This window comes from Podarcis cretensis (assembly GCF_951804945.1).
Source record: "Podarcis cretensis genome assembly, chromosome: 14".
Lineage (NCBI taxonomy): Eukaryota > Metazoa > Chordata > Lepidosauria > Squamata > Lacertidae > Podarcis > Podarcis cretensis.
The window spans coordinates 40,254,341-40,278,904 of record NC_137183.1 but is presented as its reverse complement, the minus strand read 5'-3'; the positions used below and the strand labels follow the sequence as shown (position 1 = coordinate 40,278,904).

The 24,564-nt window shown below is 44.7% G+C and overlaps 1 protein-coding gene across 1 annotated transcript in view; it reads right to left on the bottom strand.

Annotated features, from left to right (window-relative positions):
• The window catches only part of CPPED1 (calcineurin like phosphoesterase domain containing 1), a 68,311-nt gene that overhangs the window by 20,410 nt on the left and 23,337 nt on the right, over positions 1-24,564 (bottom strand). The window contains exon 3 of the mRNA XM_079952438.1: positions 4,993-5,415. Within this exon, the coding sequence (XP_079808564.1) occupies positions 4,993-5,415 (423 nt within the window). The remainder of the gene's footprint in view (positions 1-4,992; positions 5,416-24,564) is intronic.

Below are 24,564 nucleotides of genomic sequence, written 5' to 3'. Positions count from 1 at the left end.
GGAAAAGAAAGTTTCCAAATGTGAATGAAAGAATAAAAAGGCTGATATAATACACAATGGTTTCTGGATCAGAAAGGAAGAGGTATCATCTTCTGAGTTATGTAGTACAGTGGTACCTTGGTTTATGAACTTGATCCGTTCCGGAAGTCCATTCTTAAACCAAAGTGTTCTTAAACCAAGGTGTGCTTTCCCATAGCAGCGGGGGACTCAATTTACAAATGGAACACACTCAAGAGGAAGCGGAACATGTTCTGCTTCCAAGGCAAAGTTCACAAACCAAAACACCTACTTCTGGGTTTGCAGCGTTCTTAATTCAAGTTGTTCATAAACTAAGCTGTTCTTGAACCAAGGTACCACTGTATTTCAGGAAAGGTATGACAATGCAATGGAAAGAAGCAACACTGGATTATTGATTTGTTCAGCTACAAATTGGCTCTCCTATTGGCTTGGATCCTACGCAAGATATCCAATTGGTCAATGCGTTTGGCGGGACAGCCTCTTGCAGGTACCATCTATCAGAAGGTCTGATCTGCACTATGGAGGAATTTAGGTCTCTACCATGGTGGCACCTAACCTTTGGAACTCCCTGCTGCTGCATATTAGACTGGGGCCCACTTCTGTTGTCTTTTTTGGATACCTGCTGAATACCTACCTCTTTCAACCAGCCTTTCAAAGTAGAGATCTTTCCCAGTTTGCACCTATATCAGAACTGTTTTTCTTAGAGGTTTAGATATTTTATCGCTTGCGCGTTTGCTACCCTGGGCTCCTTTGGATGGAAGGCTGGGATCAAACATTTGACCAACCAACCAGCAAATAATATTCTAAAACAGACTTATAATAAAGGCTAATAACACAGCAAAGGAAGGCAAAAATGAAAAACGGCTTCTTTCCCCACACACTGGATCAAACATTGGTGAGGAACCATTTTATTTCTTAAAATCTATATACTGCTTGATTGCAAAAAAAGAATAAAAAAAGAATAAAACAATGACATTATTAGTAAAAAAAAAAAAAAAAACCAACACGTTCAAAAAATTAAAACCAGCAATAAACTAAAAACACATCAACTTTCTAGATATCTGATTAGGCTTGCCTAAACAAAAACGTTTTGAGCAGGCTCCGAAAAAAAAGCAATGAAGTTGCCTGTCTGATATCAATAGTCAGGGAGTTCCAAAGTTGCGGAGGGCCTTTGTACAGTAGTTTCTACACAAACTCACCCCAATGTCCTCCATTTAAGGAAGTGTAATCAGAGTTCACAAAGGTCCGTATAGTTAAAGCTATGGTTTTCCCATTGGTGATGTATGGAAGTGAAAGCTGGACCATAAAGAAGGCTGATCGCTGAAGAATTGATGCTTTTGAATTATGGTGCTGGAGGAGACTCTTGAGAGTCCCATGGACTGCAAGAAGATCAAACCTCTCCATTCTGAAGGAAATCAGCCTTGAGTGCTCACTGGAAGGACAGATCGTGAAGCTGAGGCTCCAACACTTTGGCCACCTCATGAGAAGAGAAGACTCCCTGGAAAAGACCCTGATGCTGGGAAAGATTGAGGGCACAAGAAGAATGGGACGACAGAGGACGAGATGGTTGGATAGTGTTCTCGAAGCTACCGGCATGAGTTTGACCAAACTGTGGGAGGCAGTGGAAGACAGGAGTGCCTGGCGTGCTCTGATCCATGGGGTCACGAAGAGTCGGACACGACTAAACGACTAAACAACAACAACAACAATCAGAGTTCAAGGACGTACTCCAGCCAGGGGAAATCACTCAAGGACTGAGAATCCTGCCCACAATATTGGAAGTGGCATGGGAGGCCATCATGTCAAAGACCCTTGCTCTGTGTAGGATTCTGAGGTGCAGCACCAAAGAACCTAGCCATTCCTTAAAACAATCCTCTCATTTCCACAACGACATTAATGTGGGCAGTGCTTTTATAGAGGAACCACAAGAAAGTGTGAGACCCTGCTCTGAGGAGATGACGAGAGAGTAATCATCTTTTAAGAACTAGAATCCTGTTTCTCTCCAAAAGGTAAAGTACAGAGACAAGAAACAGAAAATAGTTACTGTTCCTGGTGAACAGAGAAGAGTTGGAACATATAAAGCAAGCAGGTGTTTGTCATCCTAGAAATGTAATAATGAGGGGTTGAACATTTTTCATCATGGACAGGAGTAAGGATCTTGAGCCAAGCAAAACAAAATTATGCTGCCTCCAGCTGGGAATAACTGTTTATTTTGGTGTGTGTGTGTGTGTGTGTGTGTATGTGTAGAGGAAGCATCTGAACAGATCAGCTTACCTGGAAATGACTGTTTGTCTTCTAAAGGCATTCTATACGGCAAGAACTTGTAGAAGCAAGACTTTATTTATTTATTGCATTTATATATCACCTACCCCCGCCTCGAAAGGAGCTCAAGGCGGCATACACAGTTCTCCCCCCCCCCTTTTAATCCCAAAAACAACCCTGTGGAGGTAGGTTAGGGTGAGAGGTGGCCCAAGATCACTCAGTGGACTTCATGGTGTTATTTGAATTCTGGCCTCCCAGGTCACTTCAGGTACAGTGGTACCTCAGGTTAAGTATTTAATTCGTTCCGGAGGTCCATACTTAACCTGAAACTGTTCTTAACCTGAAGCACCACTTTAGCTAATGGGGCCTCCTGCTGCTGCTGCGCCGCCGAAGCACGATTTCTGTTCTCATCCTGAAGCAAAGTTCTTAACCTGAAGCACTATTTCTGGGTTAGCGGAGTCTGTAACCTGAAGCGTATGTAACCTGAGGTACCACCGTACTACAGAACCCTGGCTCTCTTGATCTCTCCAAGAACTCAAGGACTTTTGAATTCAGCACTTGCTACAAGCAACGAGCTTTTCCAAAATTAAGATAGGTTCTTATTTTGTGTTCGTGAAGAACAAAGTAAGAGTTTTGCTCCGAAGATCGAGGCCTAACAACATCTTTGTTTGAAATATGTTGAATGGGACTACTTAGCTGCAATATTTTCAATTACTTATTGGTTTTAAAAAGGCATAATTTTGCTTTGTCATTATATGGGCTTTAATGGAGTTGCAGAAATTCAGCGTTGACTAAAAAATAGCTGCTTGTCCAAATACAAGATGCCTTGCCAACCTTTACTAAAATTATTGTTGTAGCAGAGGGTTGTGTTCCACCCTCTCCCAATAATTCCAAATGCCCTTGCACTGCAGGGGAGAAGACAGAAAAAAGCAAATAGGAAGGGAAAGAATAATATTTCATTTTTAAAAATAAAATAACCCGTCTAATTTTCTCCAGTTTGGATATGAAAAATTGGAATTAATATTAAGTGATTAGAAGGTTAACCTTCTTAGACTGAAAAAGCCAAATGTGATGATGATGATAAATACAAAACATGCAAGAATAGGCTGATTTCATTATTTATCATCTGACTATCATAATAAAGGATGTGTTCAAATTGATTATTTGTGGGCAAAGTATGAGATGAGAGGGTGGTGGAGGAGAAGGAGAGAGAGAGAGAGAGAGAGAGAGAGAGAGAGAAAGAAAGAAAGAAAGAAAGAAAGAAAGAAAGTATTATACTTGACTGACAACATCCTACAAAGAAGGTTCTTCAAGTTGTTTTTTTTAAGGAAACAGAACAGCTCTGTTACTAAGGAAACTGAGCTATGCAGAGCTCACAGTTTCTGAATCAGGGATTATTTCATAGCAAACTTAGTTACGCTATTGTACGGTGAGCTGCCTAGCAGCCCTCTCTCTGTTCGGCTTAATTAATAAGAATACTTAACTGAATGGGAAAGAGATATCCTATTCAGCCAGCTATTTGTTCTGTACCAAGCAGTCCTGTTTACAAATGTATTACATGCATGCAGATGGGGTCGTATGCAGACCAAGTGAAGCCCTTTTTCAGGTATTCGGAAGAATGCATGTCCGCATTCTGTGTGGAGGAGGGTTAAGTGGGTGCACACATAAGCCCCGCCCCAGTGACCCCAGCAGGCAGTGTCATTGGCTCTGGCTCCACCCAGTAATGGGATCCCTGCCTTCTGCCGCACCAGTCACCACTGCCCAAGGGCGGTTACAATCAAACAAAGAATAGATGCATGGGAGATGCCAGAGGAAGGGCAATGGAAATGGAGATAGGGCTTTACCATATTTTTTCACTCTATAAGACGCACCCGACCATAAGACGCAGCTAGTTTCTAGGGGAGGAAAACAAGAAATAAGAAGCCTCCTGAGCGAAGAGGGAGCGCTCCTCCCTCTTCGCTCAGGAGGCATTGCGGGGCTATCCCTGAAGCCAGGAGAGCAAGCGGGATCAGTGCGCAATGATCCCAATTGGTCTCCAGGCTTCAGCAAAAGCAAGCCTCCTGGCTTTCCCCCGACCTCCCACAAGAGCCAGGGATAGCTGCGCAAAGCCTCCGCAGGGCAGTGGGATGAAGGCTACCCTGCGGAGGCTTCACACGGCTAAGCCAGAAGCTAGAACAGCACAGCGCTCCCTCTCGCTGTTCTGGCTTCTGGGATAGCCCACGAAGCCTGCATTCACGCCATAAGACGCACCCACATTTCCCCTTACTTTTTAGGAGGGGAAAGGTGCGTCTTATAGAGCGAAAAATACGGTAAATAATAATAGCAGCTGCCGCAGCAGCAACAACAACAACAACAGCAACAGCAAACATATTAGCAGCTTTTCTAACAAAGTAGGGCAGAGTGCTGGGGCAGAGTACTGATGTTTATCTAAGCATCTGTCATTGGTATCACTGCAGCTTACAAGAAGGGTTCTGCTGCACCAGGTTGGTTCTGCTGGTGTGTTTACACCACACCAACCTCACACCTCCTGGTAAACTGCAGCGATGCTGTTGATGGGAGGTAAGCGCTGCCACTCCATCAGCCACTGCTGTGTATTGGCCCACCCCCATCTTCCCCCTGCAGACTGAAGTGGTCCTCTAAGCCCAGAACTGGTCTGACCGACTGCCTCGCAGCGGACCAGGCCTCTCTCTGATCTACGAAGGAACCCCGTACCTGCTTTGCGGAACTTCTCCAAGAGCTCGTGCCGAATGGACTTCTCCAGGTTGAAGTAGTCGTGGTCTTCATCGGGTTCTCTCAGAAACAGAGGGATGTGCTGGAAGACGACAGCGTGGCGGCACTTTCTCGCTTCGGCCATTGCAAGCTGCTGCTGCAGCCACTCATCCTGGGCTTGCTTTAATTCCAAGCACTTGGAAGCATCAAAGTACAGCTGAGAGTTCAGCACGAGGAAGAAGACCCCTCCGACCCAGAAGCTGAAGTAATCGTCACCCCACTTTTGGCAATAATCTTCAATTGTTTCAGGAGTTGGCGTGTTCCCAAGGTCGTGGTTCCCACTGACGAAGACCAGGGGGATGTCACTGTTGACACTCTTCAGGGTGCTTTTCAAGTCTTGTATTTGTGCCTCCCGCCAGGGTGTCCCTACAAACCAGAAGGATTAGACGTTATTTCTACCAGTTCTGGCTCCCTCCTAACCTTTCGACATCTGCCACTCTCATTATGCAAAGAACTTGATTATCAAAAGCCCAAACCCAAAAAAATACCAATTAAAAAATACAATGATCTGGAAAGGTACAATGCATCAAACCGTGAAAAGCTGAACAAACCATCGGAGCATTTGATCTGCCATTTTCAAAAAAAGAAGAAGATTATTTTATTTGACATGGCTTGGCAGGAGTGATTCAGGAAAGGTTCCATAAATATGTAATGGCATTTGCACGAAAACCTGTCAGTCTTCAGTTCATGGGCTCGGACCCACATGCGGGTCATAAATAAAGAAGAAGACAGGATCAGAAAGCACAATTCAAAGCTATTTTGCATCTCGAAAGCATTTGAAGACTAACCTGGTTTGGACATAACAAGCCACAGTTAGTTGAAAACGAAAACGACAGCCTCTGAGTTCCTCCTTGCAGGTGTGTTGGAGGAAAAGGACACAACACTAAATCACAGGCTTTATATAATGAGAAAACTCAGTATTCTCCCTCTCTTAGAAGAGAGTCTAAGCTGGAGAGGTGTATAGTTTTGCAGTACATCAGGAGGTGCGGAGCCTGTGACCCTCTCTATATGTTGGACTCCAAGGCCCATCAACCCCAGCCAGCATGACCAATGGATAGGGATGATGGAAGGTGGAGTTCAGCCACATCTGAAGGGGATGTAGCACATATTTCTGCAGTCACAGATTGAAGGATAATGCAGGGCCATCTCCTTCGGTAAGGAAGTGGTGGGAGACCACAGGGAAGGAATAGCTGGCATGGACAAGGATACCTTACGGTGGCTGTTGGCTCGCAATGCTGGCTGCAAATCTTCTCAGATCTTCTGAGAACAATCTGCTAGTGATGCTGCTCTAACTAAGCCTAAGTATGCGTAAACCACATGTTAGTCATACTCAGAGCAGACCCACTGAAATTAAACAACACGACTTAGTAGTTATTCAACTGAGTAGAACTCGGTTCAATGCAACCCTTGTTTTTCGCTTTAAGCGCCAGGCAGATTTTTCTTATTTCCTGGGCTTTTAACTCTTAATTTGAAGGCTGGCACTGTGACCTCTTATAGTGGGGAGGACCTGTAGTCCTGCTTTTTTTTTTTTATCTGTGTTTTTAGCCTTCCATTTGTTTAGCTTTAAGGCCTTCACTTGTATTGCTGTACTTGAAGGCTGTTATTGTTACCTTCAATTGGCTCTAATGTAAGTTGCTTTGAGTTACTTTGTAAGAAGAGCAACTAACAAATTTTAAAAAGTATCAATGATGATGATGATGATATCTATTATTGCATATAGCTTAGTCGGTTAGAGTGTGGTGCTGAAGGAACGTCTCCACCCCCATCGTTTTTCCCGGACACTGAGGTCGAGCACCCAGGGCCTTCTGGTGGTTCCCTTGCTGCGAGAAGCTAAGTTACATGGAACCAGGCAGAGGACCTTCTTAGTAGTGGCACCCGCCCTGTGGAACACCCTCCCACCAGATGTCAAAGAGAACAACCACCACCAGACTTTTAGAAGACATCTGAAGGCAGCCTTGTTTAGGGAAGCTTTTAATGTTTGATGGACTACTATATTTTAATATTGTGTTGGAAGCCGCCCAGCCAGATGGGTGGCAGGGAAGGAAGGAAGGAAGAATAATTACACCAAGTTGCAGATTCGATCCCCTCATGGGATGGCTGCACGTGCCTGCATTGCAGGGGTGTGGACTAGATGATCCTCAGGGTCCCTTCCAACTCTACAATTCTATAAACTATATCTGCATCCCACCTTTTTTCTCCAAGGAGCGCAAGGTGGTGTATGCACTCCTCTCCCTCTCCATTTTAACCTCACAGGTAGGTTAAGTTGAGAGACAGTGACTGCCCCTAAGTCACTCAGGGGGCTTCGTGGCTCAATGGGGATTTGAACCCTGGTCTCCCAGGTCCTAATCCAGCACTGTAACCACTGAGCCAAGTCATAATGCAATTAATAATTTTAAACCCTGCCTTCATTTCCATTTCCCTTCCTCTTCTGTCTACAGAGCATCTCTTCTTAGACGGCAAACCCCTTGGGGAGTGCTGGCCGGTGCCCATTGGGACTGGTGGGGGAGAAGGCAGGGAGCCAATTAAGAGCCAGAGCCAATGACAGGCAGAACCAGTCACGTCTAAGTCCCTCCTCCTCCTTGCTGAGTTCTACCCGGAGACTAAGGTACTCATAGCCAGTGCCAGTCCCCAGACTTGTTATAATGTAGAAGGTAGGGAGAAGAGGAGCTGGCTGAGGGCAGATTGAGCAGTTCTCCATTTGCCTTAACGAACCAGCCTTTGGGGCAGACAACTCTCCTCCCCTTCTTTATAAAGTGGCCAGGAACACAGAGGGCTTTTTAAAAACAAAATCCCCATCTCCCGCTGAAGATCCTGCTTCCACGCTAGGAGAGGAGCCAGGCTGCCTTCACCCCAGCTTGCTGCGGTCAGCAGAGGCGACATTGGCAGACTATTCTCTCAAAGTGCTAATCCATTTGCTAATAAATCCAGTGTTTAACTGACCTTGGCCGTGCCTGCTGCAGAGGACTCAAGTACAGAAAGAGGAGCCATTTATAATGCATCAGTTGACAGACCCTTCCTGCAGCTCTGCTAGTCTCTGTGAGGGCAGGTAGGTATTAGCTAGAGTTTTAGCAAAGTGGAACTGGTTCTGAATGGACAAGTACTCTCTCATCTCAGGGGGAAAGAAACCACTGCAAACTTGTTTCCCACAGATCATTCTAAGAGAGAAGCAAGGCTGTCAAGGAGCTAGCAGGGTGCACCATAGGGGTGGGGAGCCCTTAGCCCTCTCCAGAAACTCTTGGAATGCAGCTTATATCAACCCTGACCACTAGGCATGCTGGCTGTGGCTGACAGGAGCTGGAGTTCAACAACATCTGGAGGGCCTTAGGTCCCTACTCCCGGATGTAGCTGCTGGAGAGGGTCAGACTAAGGAGACTGAAATTCAATTCTCTGCATCAGCTGCAATGCTCACTGGGTGACCTCAGGCCAGTCACAATCTTTCAGCCTGCCCTACCTCACAGTTAAATGCCACATGTGCAAACCATGCATGCCACTCAACGTTCTCTAGAAGTGAGGTGGACTATAAATTAAAACAATATATATTTCAGTTATAGCCTCCCTTTTCTGCAAGGAGTTCAAGGCAAGGTACATGGCTCCCTGCATTTTATCCCCACAGCAACCCTGTAAGGTGGATCAGAGTGGGAATTCAAAACCAGGTCTCCTTGGCCAAATACTACACGAGGGGTGCTGAGACTGACGGGAGCTATGCTGTTTATTTGTTTAAACTGGGACCCTGAGGTCCAGCGACCGGTGGAAATTATTGGCTTAGGTGGGTAGCTTCCCGTTAAGAATAAGTACTGTATCTATCTGAGCACATGCTGAGTGTGGAAATTTGTAACCAATACCTGAACCAAGTTCACAAGTCCTTTTACACAAAAATCCACTCCTGGTTTCCCCCTAAGCATTCAAACCATTTTAGGGTGATGGTGGAGTGGAGAATGTTTTTAGGTGCCGCTGTTGTTTCAGAATTGGGGCACCTTTGCCAACATTGAAGGCTATCAATGACGACTAGCCACAATTGTTATGCTCTGTCTCCATTTCTGGAGGCAGCAGGCCTAAGAATACCAGTCCATTGGGAATCGCTAGAGGAAAGAATGTTGCTGTGCTTGGATCCTGAACAGGGTGCTGGACTAGATGAGTTTTTGGACGATCTCTTCTTATGTTCTTACTGTAAATCTACCAGTAGCACCCAATCCACCTCCTTCACCCCTGGACCAGATCACACTGCCATGGCAGTGTGGATGTTACCTACACTACAAATTTGTGAGCCTCCATGGCCTTTTCCCTTGTCCGTCGGGGAAGCTTCAGCCCTCCAGCTATTGCTGAACGATGACATCTGTCATCCTTGCCCCTTGGCCATCCTTGCTGGGGCTGATGGGAAGTGATAGTTCAGAAACATCTAGAGGGCCACAGGTTCCCCACCTCTGGCCTAGAAGGAGATACCCAGTGGTGCTTTGTTTTTGTTCTGACTTTGACCTAGTTTTCCCGGAGGTGAGAATACCTGTGCTTCAGCTGCCTCCCTTTAGACTGCAGGTGGTGTGTCAGTGGGCTGCCTGATGGAGTGCTTCCCTGCATTCAGCATTTCCTGAGCAGAGAAAACTAGCTGAAGCGGCTGCCCGACTCCCATACAGGCAAATGATTAGGCTGTGCCAAACTGCAGTATAATATGAAGTTGTTGCTTTCAACAAGCTGATTTATCACTGTGAGATGTGAAACAAGAGGGGAATACCCTAGAACAAAAAATGGTATCAAGGGAGGTTTCTTATGCTTTAAGTGGGATAAAAATGTCCTTCTAGAAAAAGGAAAAGATGAGAAGCAGTGGAGAAAATTCACATGTCAGCTTTAGAATACAGTCATGCCTTGGGTTACAGACACTTCAGGTTGTGTGTTTTTGAGTTGCGCACCGCACTGAACCTGGAAGTACCGGAATGGGTTACTTCCAGATTTTGGCACTCGCGCATGCGCAGAAGTGCCAAATCGCGACCCGTGTGTGCACAGATGCGGCGCTGCAGGTTGCGAACGTCCCTCCCACACAGATCACGATCACAACCTGAGTGTCCACTGTATACAAAATGTTGCAGTGTGAAGGGCTATTGTCCAGGGCCCAGAAGAGGGCAGGCTGGGCTGGCACACTGTACAAGAGCACTTCATGCTGCAACATTTTGTTGAAGGTCTCACTTGTCTTTTTGTTTCGTTTTTGCAAAAGCCTCCTGGTCACTGGGTTAAAACTGACTGAAAATCCAGAGGTAGCATTATTATCACTTTACGATGGGGTGGAAGGTTCACAGGCTATGAAGGACTTGCTCACAAATTTATTGATAGCTGCATGAATTATTATAGCTGGAAAGTGGAAGGGGCAAGCAGAATATAAAATGGAAGAATGGTATAAAGAGGTGGGAGATACAGCTTTTAATGATAAATGAACATGTGCCATTAAGGTAAGATGGGGAATATGCGGAATAAATGATTTTGAGGAGATATGGAGGGTGCCTGTAGAATTTGTACTGATAAAATGGAAAGGGGTCAAACCATTGCAAGAGGTGTTGAAATTTTGGGAGGTTTGATAGTTACAATGGAATGGTCTCGGTGGTGCTTTGTCCAAAAAATACTATGTCCAAAAAATAAAGATACATTATTTTTGGTATGGATTAAAGGCAAAGAGACAGAGAGGGTGTTTAAAGGGTGTTTAGAGGGTGCTCCTCACTTTACGCAATTGCATTTATGTGCATGGGGGCCTGGAATGTAACCCCAAAAAGTTGGGAGTCACCTGTAAATACAGAAAATGTGTTGGTGCTCCCACAGTGAACTGCTCCTGGGCACCACTCATATAGGCAAAGTCCATAGTAAAGTAAAGGGACCCCTGACCATTAGGTCCAGTCGTGACCAACTCTGGGGTTGCTGCGCTCATCTCGCTTTATTGGCCGAGGGAGCCGGCGTACAGCTTCCGGGTCATGTGGCCAGCATGACTAAGCCGCTTCTGGCGAACCAGAGCAGCGCACGGAAACGGCGTTTACCTTCCCGCTGGAGCAGTAACTATTTATCTACTTGCACTTTGACGTGCTTTTGAACTGCTAGGTTGGCAGGAGCAGGGACCGAGCAATGGGAGCTCGCCCTGTCACAGGGATTCGAACCGCCGACCTTCTGATCGGCAAGTCCTAGGCTCTGTGGTTTAACCCACAGCGCCACCCGCGTCCCTGGCTGAATGCAATAAGCAAAACAAGGTGAGCCAATGTAGACAATACTGAGGCAGATGGACCAAGGGTCTCAGTCAGTATAACGCAGCTTCCTAGCACCTTTTAAAAAACCAAACTCATATTCCCCCCTTCTATATATACTGTGTACAGTAACAGTAGCAGATTGGATCAAATTAGGCAAATGTACAAGAACCCTTATTTTAAAAGCATTTTGCAGCACGGAAACACAATTGACCCACAAATTAATTGTATCAGCTTGCCTCACTCAAAGCTTTTCACAGTGAGGTAAACACCGTGGAAATACAACTACAAAAGGTAAGCAGCAACAAATTCTTATGCTAAAATTCTTAAGTGACTGCGAACTTCACCAACAGTCCATTTATTTTTTGGCGTGCTGACCTTTGAGCAGCTTAACTATTCCCAGAATTTTAATCTACTATATTACAGGAGCGATTGTGAATTTAGTCCATCTCCTTAGACAGCAATGACATAGGAATCCACTTAACTACCTTCCACGTCCCCCCGCAAAGATTATTCTTCTACCCACCGCTGTGAAAATAATCACCATGCTTCATTTAAGCACAGCTCAGCTCTTCCAACTGATACTGGCACCTCAGCCCATTTGTGGCTGACTTTATCAATTGCAGTCCATCACAGCTAGCACTTTAGCCTGGTTGCTTTCATGGGGAAATCAAGAGGAGATTGCTACGATAATTACACAAAAGTTACAATAACATGATTTTAAAATGTGCAACTAAAGAGCCAACTGGGCTTGGTATTTATTGATTTTCTAAAAAAGAAAATCAAGGTGCACAAAGTGTTACACATGGTTCTGAGCCCCCTCCACATTTATGGAAGCTCTGAAACCCCCACAGCCCAAAAACAGCTCAGAAGATGACCCTGACCGGAACACATTGCTTTCTTCTGATCATTATTAGTTATATTTCAATTATGATTACAGTCACACCTTGGTTGTTGAATGGAATCCGTTCCGGAAGTCCATTCGACTTCCGAAAACGTTTGACAACCAAGGCACAGTTTCTGATTGGCTGAAGGAGCTTCCTGCACTCATTTTGAAGCCGCGGAAACCGCATCAGACATTCAGGTTCCAAAGAACGTTAGCAAAATGGAACACTCACTTCCGGGTCTGCGGTGTTCGGGAGCCAAAACGTTCAAGTCACAAGGCGTTTGGGATCCAAGGTACGACTGTGCTTATTATTCTTTAATGTATTTATATCCCACCTTTTTCCCAGGCAGCTTACAACATTTAAAAACAACATTACAAAATGCAAAAGAATAAAAAGAATAAGACAAAGGACCTTTAAAATCCCAAGTACCATCCCAGCAGGGACCGAGTCAATAAGGGACACGGGTGGTGCTGTGGGTTAAACCACAGAGCCTAGGGCTTGCCAATCAGAAGGTTGGCAGTTTGAATTCCTGCAACTGGGGGAGCTCCCGTTGCTCAGTCCCTGCTCCTGCCAACCTAGCAGTTTGAAAGCACGTCAAAGTGCAAGTAGATTAATAGGTACCGCTCCGGCGGGAAGGTAAACGGCGTTTCCGTGCGCTGCTCTGGTTCGCCAGAAGCGGCTTAGTCATGCTGGCCACATGACCTGGAAGCTGTACGCCGGCTCCCTCGGCCAATAAAGCGAGATGAGCGCCGCAACCCCAGAGTTGGTCATGACTGGACCTAATGGTCAGGGGTCCCTTTACCTTTTTACCATCCCAGCAGGGACCGAGTCAATACAGTAGCACCTCTGTTTATGTTATCCTCGGGTAACATAAACTTTGGGTTGCAAAAGCAGCAAACCCGGAAGTGCGCACAAGCGGTCTGCTGCCGTTCGTGCATGTGCAGAAGCGGTCCCTCCAGTTGCAGAAACCCCAGGATCCAACCGGAGCTCCGGAATGGATCCGTCCGCAACCGGAGGTACCACAGTAACACTTAACTGCCTGGCCAATTTCCCCAAGTCTCAGAAAGGCTTTGCATTGTGCTGAAACAGAAGGTCTTCCTTCAGCACTGAGCTGTCCGAGGTCCTGATCGGCTCTGCCTAGTTTAGCCTACTCCTGCTCTTCTACCTGGTGGCTCTGGATGTTGCCGATGGAGACTTCACTTGGTCCAACCTTAGCTTCGTGTTACCTACTGAAACATGACCTTGACAGACATGGCTCTGCCACCACCTCACTAAGATATGGTGCAACTTGCATCCTTCCCTTGCATGAGACCAGAATGCCCAAATATCTGGGTTGCGATTTTGTCCTGCCTGCAAAAAAATCCACTATTTTATGAACATTCATCTTGAATTGTTTGTTTATGCGACTTCCCTTCAATCTTTCATTACCCAACACATTTTACTGCATTTCCCTGTTGTCTTCCTAACTGCAAAGAATCTGGGGTTTTTTTTTAAGATAGAAGACATGGATTTGTCATGTCCAGGGTGCTTTAATCCACTTTAACAGAGGAAATCTAAATTTCCTGTATGTGACTGAATCCCTTCTGCAAAATTGCAACAGTCTAGAGGTGACCAAAGCCCATAATCTGTCACAGTGGGGTAGCTTTTGCTCTTTCAGGTTTTGTATGTGGTGGTGGGAGAACAATGCCTGACTGCTGTGCTGGTGCTTCCTTCCTGCTGGTGTTAATGAAAGTGGCAGAACTAGTTACCCATCACTGGAGATGGCCAGGAGACGAAAAGGCACAGGAGGAGCAGCTAGTGATGGAGCAGAGAATTGCAAAAGAGCAGCAGCCATTGTCCCATTAGGTTTCACTTCATGCCTAGGTTTGTGTTGGGTCACGCTCAGAGGATGTGCTTGCCTGGCTGCCCACTTGCAGTTGGGAAAGATGGAGCGTGCTGCTTCGCCCAAGCCAGCAATTATTCTCCCTTGCAGCAGCAACCTGAGCAAGTGAGTGCAGTCGATCCTGGCTCCCAGAGTATGTGTCCATGTAGACACCTAAAAGAGAGTTTCATCTCTTGTATTCCGAAATGATCACCGTGCTCCGCAGGTGAGGGCCTCCCGCAGAAATGATCTCTTCAGGGGGTCCATTCCACACAACGTCAAAAGCCGGTCTTTAGTGTGGCGACACCTAGACTTTGGAACTCCCTCCCCGTTACATATCAGACAGACTCCGTCTCTCTTGTGTTTTCAGCATTTGTTGAAGACTTGCCTTTTTCAACCAGCCTTCGAAGTGGAGTTCTTTAATCCCGGTCCGTTATCTGGAGTAGATTTGAAATTGTTTTCATGTGTGCCTGTTGGGAAATCTCTTTGGGAGGCTTTGCAAAAAGTGTAAGTGAAATGAATAATATAAAAGCCTAGAAATGTCATTTCTACCACCAACAGGGATCGTTGGATAGTTCTGCAGTTCCTCTGCTCCCCCAGATTTATAACTGGAAATTGGCCAAATAGTTTACTGCTCACTTATAACCAGTGCTTCTTTTTCTAGAAAAAAAGGTGCCGGTATTCACCATGAAATTGTTACAGTAAGCGCCACACTTTTTAACAAAAAGAGAGAGAGAGGCCCGTACTGCGTATTGTTGAGTATCTCCTAGAAAAAAACCCATGGCTTATAACATAGCCATATATCAATCAATAACTGCATCTGTAGTTAAGACTATAATTGCAGGGGGGGGGGGACATAGTAGTAACAAAATGCCACTGAGATGAGAGCAAAGTGCGTATGTTACACACTGTAAAGCACAAAGTAACAACCCGACAATGTACTTTCACTGCTAACATGGAGCTTCGATGTTGGACAGAGTCAGAGGTGGAGAGTTTGTGGTTTATCGCATAAATGAGGCTGAAAAACACAGGATGTTCTGATAGATGGCTGCGTGAGATGAGCCTGCTATGTGGGAAGATTTCTAAAGGTTCTTGGCAGTGGCCATTCTGTACTCTTACGAATCAAAATACTAGCCATAAGTGGAAAATAAAACAAAATAGCAATTTCTGTTAGGTAATGAAAGCAACGTGATTATAGAGTTGCCACTCTATAGGAGTCTCATTTGGTGCAATTAATTGGGGGGATGATTTGGACAGTTATAAATAAAATGGGGGAGTGTCAACTGAAGAGAGCTGGGGTTCTGTTCTATTCTATTCTAGTCCTACTCAGAGTAAACCCATTAAATAATGGACACGGACAACATAGGTTCATTAATTTAAATGGGTCTACTCTGAGTAGAGGTCTGTTGAAGACAACTTATGGATCTGGGGAGGATTCTGATGGCAAATGAAATGGATCGAGAGAAAAGAGACTGAATTTGGGAAGATCTTGAATTAATCAGGCAATAAATAAATAGCAGGAATGTAAATACCTAAAAGCCAAACTAATGGACTGATCTACCACAGTTTCATGGCAGATCACATTGGGTTCCACAAACAAACAAACAAAAAGCAGGAAGATAAATGTGAGAAAAATAAATGAAATAAGTCTCTGCTGCCTTTTCGTGGTACAGCCTGCAAGACATCTAACCAATATGCAAAATACTAAATATTTTACTTCCGTCTGCCAGCTGCTTATTGCAGGTGGAATCTGTTTGCATATGGAAGCTTGCAAACCGCTTGAGAGACAAGTCCCTTTGACGAAGCCCAGATGGAGCAGACGGCTCTGACTTAGGCCAGTGCAATTCCTCATGAGTAAACTTGCATAGCACTGGCTCCCAACCATGCGGACCTCAACAGAAATGGAGGAAGCTTCCTTTACAGCAAGTCAGGCCATGAAGAAATAATAATAATAATAATAATAATAATAATAATAATAATAATAATAATTTATTTATACCCCGCCCATCTGGCTGGGCTTCCCCAGCCACTCTGGGCGGCTTCCAACAAAATATTAAAATACAGTCATGCATCAAACATTAAAAGCTTCCCTAAACAGGGCTGCCTTCAGATGTCTTCTATAAGTCTGGTAGTTGTTGTTCTCTTTGACATCTGGTGGGAGTGTGTTCCACAGGGCGGTTGCCACTACCAAGAAGGCCCTCTGCCTGGTTCCCTGTAACTTGTGGCCGAGAAGGCCATTCAACTGCCTCCCTCATAAATCAAAAGCGGACTTCTCGGCCCCTTTGCATACACTTCAGGTGGCATCCTTAAGCATCTGAGAACATAAAAAGAGACTGTTGGATCAGGCCAGTTGGGCATCCAGTCCCACAGTGGCCACCCAGATAGCTGTGGGAAACCCGCATGCAGGACTCGAAAACAAGAGTCCTCTCCCCTCCTGCAGTTTCCAGCAACTGGTATTCAGAAGCATTGATGCCTGTGGAGGCAAAGCACAACCATCGTGGCTAGTAGCCTCTGAGACTCTTACTGTTATGGGGCCTCTCTCACTCAATCTTCAGCAAGCGGGGTCACTAATAATGCCCAGATTTATAAACATTAAACAGTTCAGAAATGTCTCTAAACATATTATAAACAGAAGCCACCCAGAATCAGTTGCTTAGCCTAGAATAATCACATGATACTTTGTCCCCAGGAACTTGTGTGTAAAAATTTGATCAGCTTAAAAACACCTGAACAAAAATACTGTATTTTTTTGCTCTATAAGACTCACTTTTCCCCTCCTAAAAAGTAAGGGGAAATGTGTGTGTGCGTTTTATGGAGCGAATGCAGGCTGTGCAGCTATCCCAGAAGCCAGAACAGCAAGAGGGATCACTGCTTTCGCTGCACAGCAATCCCTCTTGCTGTTCTGGCTTCTGAGATTCAGAATATATTTTTTCTTGTTTTCCTCCTCCAAAAACTAGGTGCGTCTTATGGTCTGGTGTGTCTTATAGAGTGTAAAATACGGTATCTGCCGTAACCTCTTTTTTTGCTGGGGGATGGGGTGGGGAAGGGAGAGAAGCCATGCTGTTTTCTTCCAATACAGCGCTCCATCACAAACCATCACACAGGAAGATCCGGGGATCTCAATTTAGCTGGCAATTCTGCTGAAGATGCAGGAGGCAGAATCAAGTGCAGCTGGATCCTCTGCGGATGTGGTGTGCACAGAGCAATAAAACCTTTTAAAGCTAAAGCAAGCATGTTGATGTGAGTAAGCTAAGCAGATCAACGCTGGAGACAGAAGGACTGCACCCAGCTAAGTTGTGTTCAAAGCAGACCCACTGAGATGAACAAGTCTCAGCTAGTCATGTCCAGTAACTTCAGTGGGTCTACTCTGAGTAGGGCTAGAACTGTCTACAACCCCAGGAAGGGGAGGGGAGCAGTCACAGTGCATCAAATGACAGGCAATTATTACAGGGAAAGCCTTCCTTTTAAAAAAGTTTTTTTTTGTGTGTGAGTGTGCTATGGGGGGGGGGGATTGAAAGAGAAACAGTTCAACTCTTGGGATTATTCAAGAAGAAAATTCCTCTCTATTAAGTCTGACCTTTGGTCATCCAGCTCCCCTTTGAGTTGCAAAAAATTCCGCCGCCTGCATTTTTCAGAAAACACTGTTTTGCTTTAATAATACAAGATTAACAAATGGTAATAGCCCCAACGGGGATAATTTGGTGGGAGACGGGTGCTGACAATTTACAAGGTGAAGTGGAAACGACCCCCAGGAGTGCAGCGTTTAATCTATCAAGCAAGTGGGTCATTTAAATGTATAAAACAACACTATAAATGCTCTATGCATTATTCAGTTTATGAATTTATAAACAGAAGAGTGGTGATGCAGTTGTGTTACATATATCCTACCTATCAGGCAAACCCCCCCCCCCGTTGTTTATATAGTACTATCACTACCTGTGGTGCATTCTGCATTATAAGAGATTTTTGCCCCAGTGAGCTTACAATCTAAAATTCAGCACGAGAGACAACAAAGGAGTGGTGGTGGTGGGGAGATGGGAAATATGGATATACTGGGGCTGAAAAGGTAAAGGGACCCCTGACCATTAGGTCCAGTCGTGGCCGACTCTGGGGTTGTGGCGCTCATGTCGCTTTATTGGCCGAGGGAGCTGGCCAGCATGACTAAGCCACTTCTGGAGAACCAGCGCAGCGCACGGAAACGCAGTTTACCTTCCTGCCAGAGTGGTACCTATTTATCTACTTGCACTTTGACGTGCTTTCAAACTGCTAGGTTGGCAGGAGCAAGGACCAAGCAACGGGAGCTCACCCCATCGTGGGGATTCGAACCACCGATCTTCTGATCGGCAAGCCCAAGGCTCAGTGGTTTAACCCATAGCGCCACCCGCGTCCATCACTGGAGCTACATATAGGCTTATTTTGTGTAGAAGAGGCCCCTACCCACCCTGCCCACCTCGAGCCACAATTCCCAGAGTTCCTTGTGAAGAGGGATTGATTGTTAAACCACTGTGGGAACTGTAGCTCTGTGAGGGGAGACAGGGGTCAAGTAGTCTGTGGGAGAGTAAGTTCCATGGGAACCACTGGATCAAGGGCTTCTAACTTCAAGCCTCTGAAGCGGGAAGGGACAATAAGTGTGTTTTTCGGCCCTGCTTGTCCGGTCTTGGCAGGAAAGAAAGGTACAGGCTTAAGACACTGTGAAGCAATGAAGCCCTGCATGTAAACAAACCGACTCTAAAATATGTCAAGGAAGGGAGAGGCTGCCAGTTCCAGCAGACAGTTAAGAACGTAATAGGAGTCCTGCTGGATCAAGCCACTGACCCACATAGTCCAGCACCCTGTGGTGGCCAACCAGATACATGCAGGAGACCAGCAAGCAGACTCTGAACACAAGATTCCAGCAGGTGGTATTCAGAAGCATTGCAGCCTCCAACTTTGCAGGCGAGATACAGCCATCATAGCTAGTAGCCCCCGATAGACTAATCCTTTGGCTCAAGAATATTTGGTTGAAATACACATTTTTTAAAAAACCAGAAGCATTTTTACTTGGTATTATAGGTCAGGACATTAATAGGCAAGAAGTTAAATTGTTTTTATATGCAACAACTGCAGCAAGAGTGTTGTTAGCCCAGAAATGGAAACAAGAAGAAATTCTGACGAAAGAAGAATGGAAGACGAAATTAATGGACTATGCAGAATTGGACAAAATGACAGGAAGGATTGGAAACTTGCGGGACCAGAGATTTACAGAAGATTGGAAGAAGTGTATGAATTATTTGAAGAGCAACTGTCATCAACAAATTGCGCTAGTAGGATTACAAGAAGTTTTGACAGGAGAAATATACAAAGTGTTACAAAGTAGAAAAAGATAGTGATATTGGTTATGAGTTTGAAATGTAATAGGGAAGATAAGAAATGCATACTGAGAGATTAGATTGGAAAATTTCCAGACAGGATTGATGGAAGTCAAAAATTTGAATAAGATGTAAAAGTATGTTTAATTATTGTTGAAAATGATATGTTAAAAAACTAATAAAAAATTATATACAATTGTAGCACTGAAAAAAAAATAGAAGAAAAAGACTATTTGGTTGTAACATTCAAGTTAGCTGAAAAGCGCCCGTTGCTCCTCCGAACGGAGAGCTGCACCCCACCCGTGGAAGCTCTAATAATGTGTCATGCTCGATAACAATCGCTCATGTTTTCCGTTACGAGACTGTCCAGGGCTGGGCAGCTTTGTTTAAATCTGACAGCTCCGGCATAATTCCCTCCGTCTGCCTTCTGTTCCTTTAACTAGTTTTTATGTCTTAAAAAATATCAATTTGTGTCATTTCCACCGAGGCGTATCATACTCATTATAGTTTGCAAATTAAGGACTTGAAAGTTATCTTGGCAGGTTTTGTAAGTGGAAGACGCGGACAGAGCAATGCTCGGTGGCAACCGATTTCAACAAATGTGTGTTTTCCGCAGAGAGTCAACTTTGCTAAAGGAATGTGGCAATCATAATTAAAAAGGTATTTTCTTTGCTCTTAGCACATGGACAATGGGAGCCATGCAAAATCTAACCGCGCTGGAATCTGCCACGCCTTGATAAAGGCGTAAATTGTAATGTGCCTATTGCTAACACGGCTTCTTGGGTGGCTTACATACGCTCAGCAAGCAAATCTGTCAACACTGCAGATGAATCTTTATATCTTTAACAATTCATATCCTGCTCTTCATCAGATACGTCCCGAAACAGCTTACAATAATAAAATACGCAATGTACTGGGTCACTTTTTTTAAAAAAAAAGCAAGGCAGCTGCCATTTTAATTCCCACACAATGTTCCTAGCTTAGCACCAGTCTGTAGCATTATGGCAAATTAAAATGGCAGCTATCCAGAGGAGCACCACTATTAGTCAGTGTTAGAAATTAGCCAGGAGCCAGGTGCGTTTTGCGACTGGCTTGGGTCCAATTGTGACCATTTTGGATGCCAGGTTGGTGACTGGGGAAAGCAATTAATTCTTAATTCTGTCAGCTCATTTCACATCTGTGAATAATTGGTAGCCACTTATTTCTCATTTTATGGTAGAAAGCTATCTCTCAGGCAGGAGGTCTCAAACCTTGGGACCTTCTGTATCACAATATGTGCTCTACGCCTGAGCGATGGCCTCCCAAAGGAGCTGAAATATAGGATATAGGGCTGGGGTTCGGAGGGCATTTCCTGGGTGGAAAAACACAATGCCCTAAACCAGCAATGCCCTAAATATGCAGATATGGGGTATGCAGTTTTAATATTAGTGTGCAGCAATTGTTGTTGTTGTTGTTGTTCCGCCTATCTGACTGGGTCGCCCCAACCACTCTGAATGGCTTCCAACAATTATAAAACCACAATAAAACATCTCAGTCTAGAAGCCAGAAGTATTTGAACTAAAACACGCATTGAAAGTAAAAGAAATTCAGTCAAGGCACACTTAGGCTGCAACCATATACCCAACCTGGGAGTAAGTGCCACTGAATTCAACAGGACTGACATCAAAGTTGACGCATATGTGTGTGTGCTTAAAGGCGGCTTAAAAGCTACATTCCAATAAACTCAAAATTTATTTGTAAATCATTTTTTACTGAAATATTTATTTGTGTGTGTGTGTGTGTGTGTGTGTGTGTACACACTTCAAATACATTTCCCTTAACATTTTGTTTTAAGCTTTGAAAGGGAAGGTGGGAATGAAGGTGCTGAAAAATGCTAATTTTAGCCAACCTAGAGAACTGCAAATGTATATTTATTACACTGACATGCGTGCTTCCTAAGGATGGCCACCCAAAGGAGAGTGGGTGAGTGGGGGGAATTAATTACAAGCTTTAAACCTTACAATTTTGACAGGTATTGTATCCATTTTACTATGTCACTAATATTTTATGAAAAATTCATTTTCAGAAACGGCAGTTCCCCGCCCCTCCAATCACTAGTGGAGATGGAAGTCAAGCAAGTGCCAGAACTATACTACATACACCTGCAGAAGATGAATTACATCCTTTTCTTCTTTTTCTACCAGAGCAATTCTAGACAACAAAACATACATCCACTCAGAAGAAAGCCCCGCAGAGTTGAAGGGGACTTGTGTGCATGCACCCCAACATAAACATTCATACGCCAGGGGAGGAATGATCAGGAAACATGAACTGATACGACACTCACTGCCTATAAATTACAATCTAAATCCAGGATGGGGAACCTCAGGCCCAGGGGCCAAATGTGGCCCCCAGGCCTCTCAACCTGGCCCCCTCTGCAAGCCATATCCCTCACCAGCCCTGCTTTGCACCCACCTTGGGCACTTATCCAACTCTGATAATACTTCCTGCTTGCCTGGACAGGTGACAAAGAGGGGTGTGTAAGTGTGTGTAGAAAGTAGTCTACTGTACAGGGGTAAAATGTGCATACGTTGCTCTGCTCCCTTTTGCCTCTGGCCACCTCCATGACTGACATGTGGTCCTCAGAAAATAGCCTAGAATGTGGCCCTCAGGCTGAAAAAGTCGCCCTACTCCTGATCTAAATTATATGCAACTTCCATGGATAAAGGCTTATTGTTTCTCATTAGATGCTTATACAGTCATACCTCGGGTTACAGATGCTTCGGTTGCGTGATTTTGGGTTGCACACCGCGCCAAACCCGGAGGTACCGAAACAGGTTACTTCCAGGTTTCAGTGCTTGTGCATGCGCAGAAGCGCTAAATAGCGACCTGCGCATACGCAGACGCGCCACTGTGGGTTGCAAATGCTGCAGGTTGCAAACGCTGCAGGTTGCAAACGTGCTTCCCACACTGATCACGTTCGCAACCTGAGCGTCCACTGTATAATTATTTTTTTTAATTTTTTTAAAGTATTTTTTATTGATTTTCCAATACAAAATTAAACAATCTTATTTACTTCCAATTTCTCCTTGTTGACTTCCCTCAACCCGCCTGATAATCCTTCATATTATTTACTTTATCCACATTTCTTACCTTATAGTTACACTAACATATTATTTAATTTATCTTATATAGTTTTTTTTACAAAATATTTCTAACCTTCCTTTTCACAGAGCTTCCTTAAAACATACAAACGTTATCTGAATATCACTTATTTTTTGCATATATTCAGTAAATTTTCTCCAATCTTCTGTGAATTTCTGGTCACATCGATTTCGGATCCTTCCTGTTAATTTGTCAAGTTCTCGTCCACTGTATAATTAAACTTCTAACCATGCTAGATGTGGGAAGCAGGAGAAAGTCTCTAATTCCTACTACATTGGTACCTTGGTTCTCGAAGGTAATCCATTTCAGGAGTCCGTTCGACTCCCAAAACCGTTCGAAAACCAAGGTGCGGCTTCCTATTGGCTTCAGGAGCTTCTTGCACTCAAGCGGAAGCCATGTCGGACGTTTGGCTTCTGAAGAACGTTCGCAACCCAGAACACTCACTTCCGGGTTTGTGGCGTTTGGGAGTCAATTTGTTCAACAACTAAGCTGTTCGAGAACCAAGGTACCACTGTACTAGGGAGTATTAAACTGGGCTGTACTTTGCCCCCACCCCTTCAATTTGTTTTAAGTGTGTTTTTAAATGACCTGACTCCCCATCTTCATGAGGTTGAGTCTCATGCTCAAGATTCCCCCAGTTCCCTTATTGTGGTACGTTAACAGTGCTCTCCTGCTCCCATTGTCTAGAATAGGCTTAAATGACCTATTGTCTCCATTTGCAGGGGGCTGCTCCAAGAACAGTTCTTGTGCGCACGTGTAATAAACGTGTGGGGGGGGGGAGAGATGAACAGGAGAAAGGGTTATGTAGAGAAGTAATACAGTGGACGCTCGGGTTGCGAGCGTGATCCGTGCATGTTCGCAATCCGCAGCGTTTGCAACCTGTGTCTGCGCACGTTGCGATTCGGCGCTTCTGTGCATGTGCGACCGTTGAAACCGAGAAGTAACCTGTTCTGGTATTTCCGGGTTTCAGCGGTCCGCAACCCGAAAAAACGCAACCTGAAGCGTCTGTAACCCGAGGTATGACTAGTTACAGATAGGTAGCCGTGTTGGTCTGCCATAGTCAAAGCAAAATAAAAAAATTCCTTCCAGTAGCACCTTAAAGACCAACTAAGTTAGTTCTTGGTATGAGCTTTCGTGTGCATGCACACTTCTTCAGATACACTGAAACAGAAGTCACCAGACCCTTCTATATAGTGAGAAGGTGGGAAGGGTTATTACTCAGAAGGGTGGTGGGATTGGGTGATTGGCAGATAGCTGAGATGAGCCTGTTGAACAAAGACACTGGATTCTTTGTCATTATACATGACAAAGCTATTTTTCACCTTCTCACCCCTTGCCTTTTCCTGTAAGACCTATTGCAGTCGTTAAGAGTTGTCAACAGGCTCATCACAGCTATCTGCCAATCACCCAATCCCACCACCCTTCTGAGTAATACCCCTCCCCACCTTCTCACTATATAGAAGGGTCTGGTGACTTCTGTTTCAGTGTATCTGAAGAAGTGTGCATGCACACGAAAGCTCATACCAAGAACTAACTTAGTTGGTCTTTAAGGTGCTACTGGAAGGAATTTTTTTATTTTGCTTTGACCGAGGTATGACTGTCCATGAGACATGTTTATCCTGCCCTTGCTCCAAACAACTTGAGGCTCCATACAAAACTCCTTACAACCCTCTGAGAGAGGTCAGGCCAAAAAAGCTGACATTAACTCCAGCACCCAACAAACATCTTGGCTGACAAGAGATGTGTATTCTGGTCCTGATACAAACACTATTTCCATAACATAAATTGCTATCCAAAACATACAAAACATTTTTTTTTAAATAACCCAATGCAACGTTATCTACTACTACTGTACACCATACCGGCTCCGACTGAGTTTCAATAATTAAAACAATGGGTGTTCCCAAAGCAGGTGGCAATGTGGTGCTAACATCTCCTCAGGCGTTCACAAGCCTTGCATTCCTCGTACCCTCCAATGCTTCAATGGCAACACAATCAATAATGTGCTGTGATTATGCCGCGGCCTTTTCCATTTGCCCACGATGAGCTCCAGAGGCCTGTGT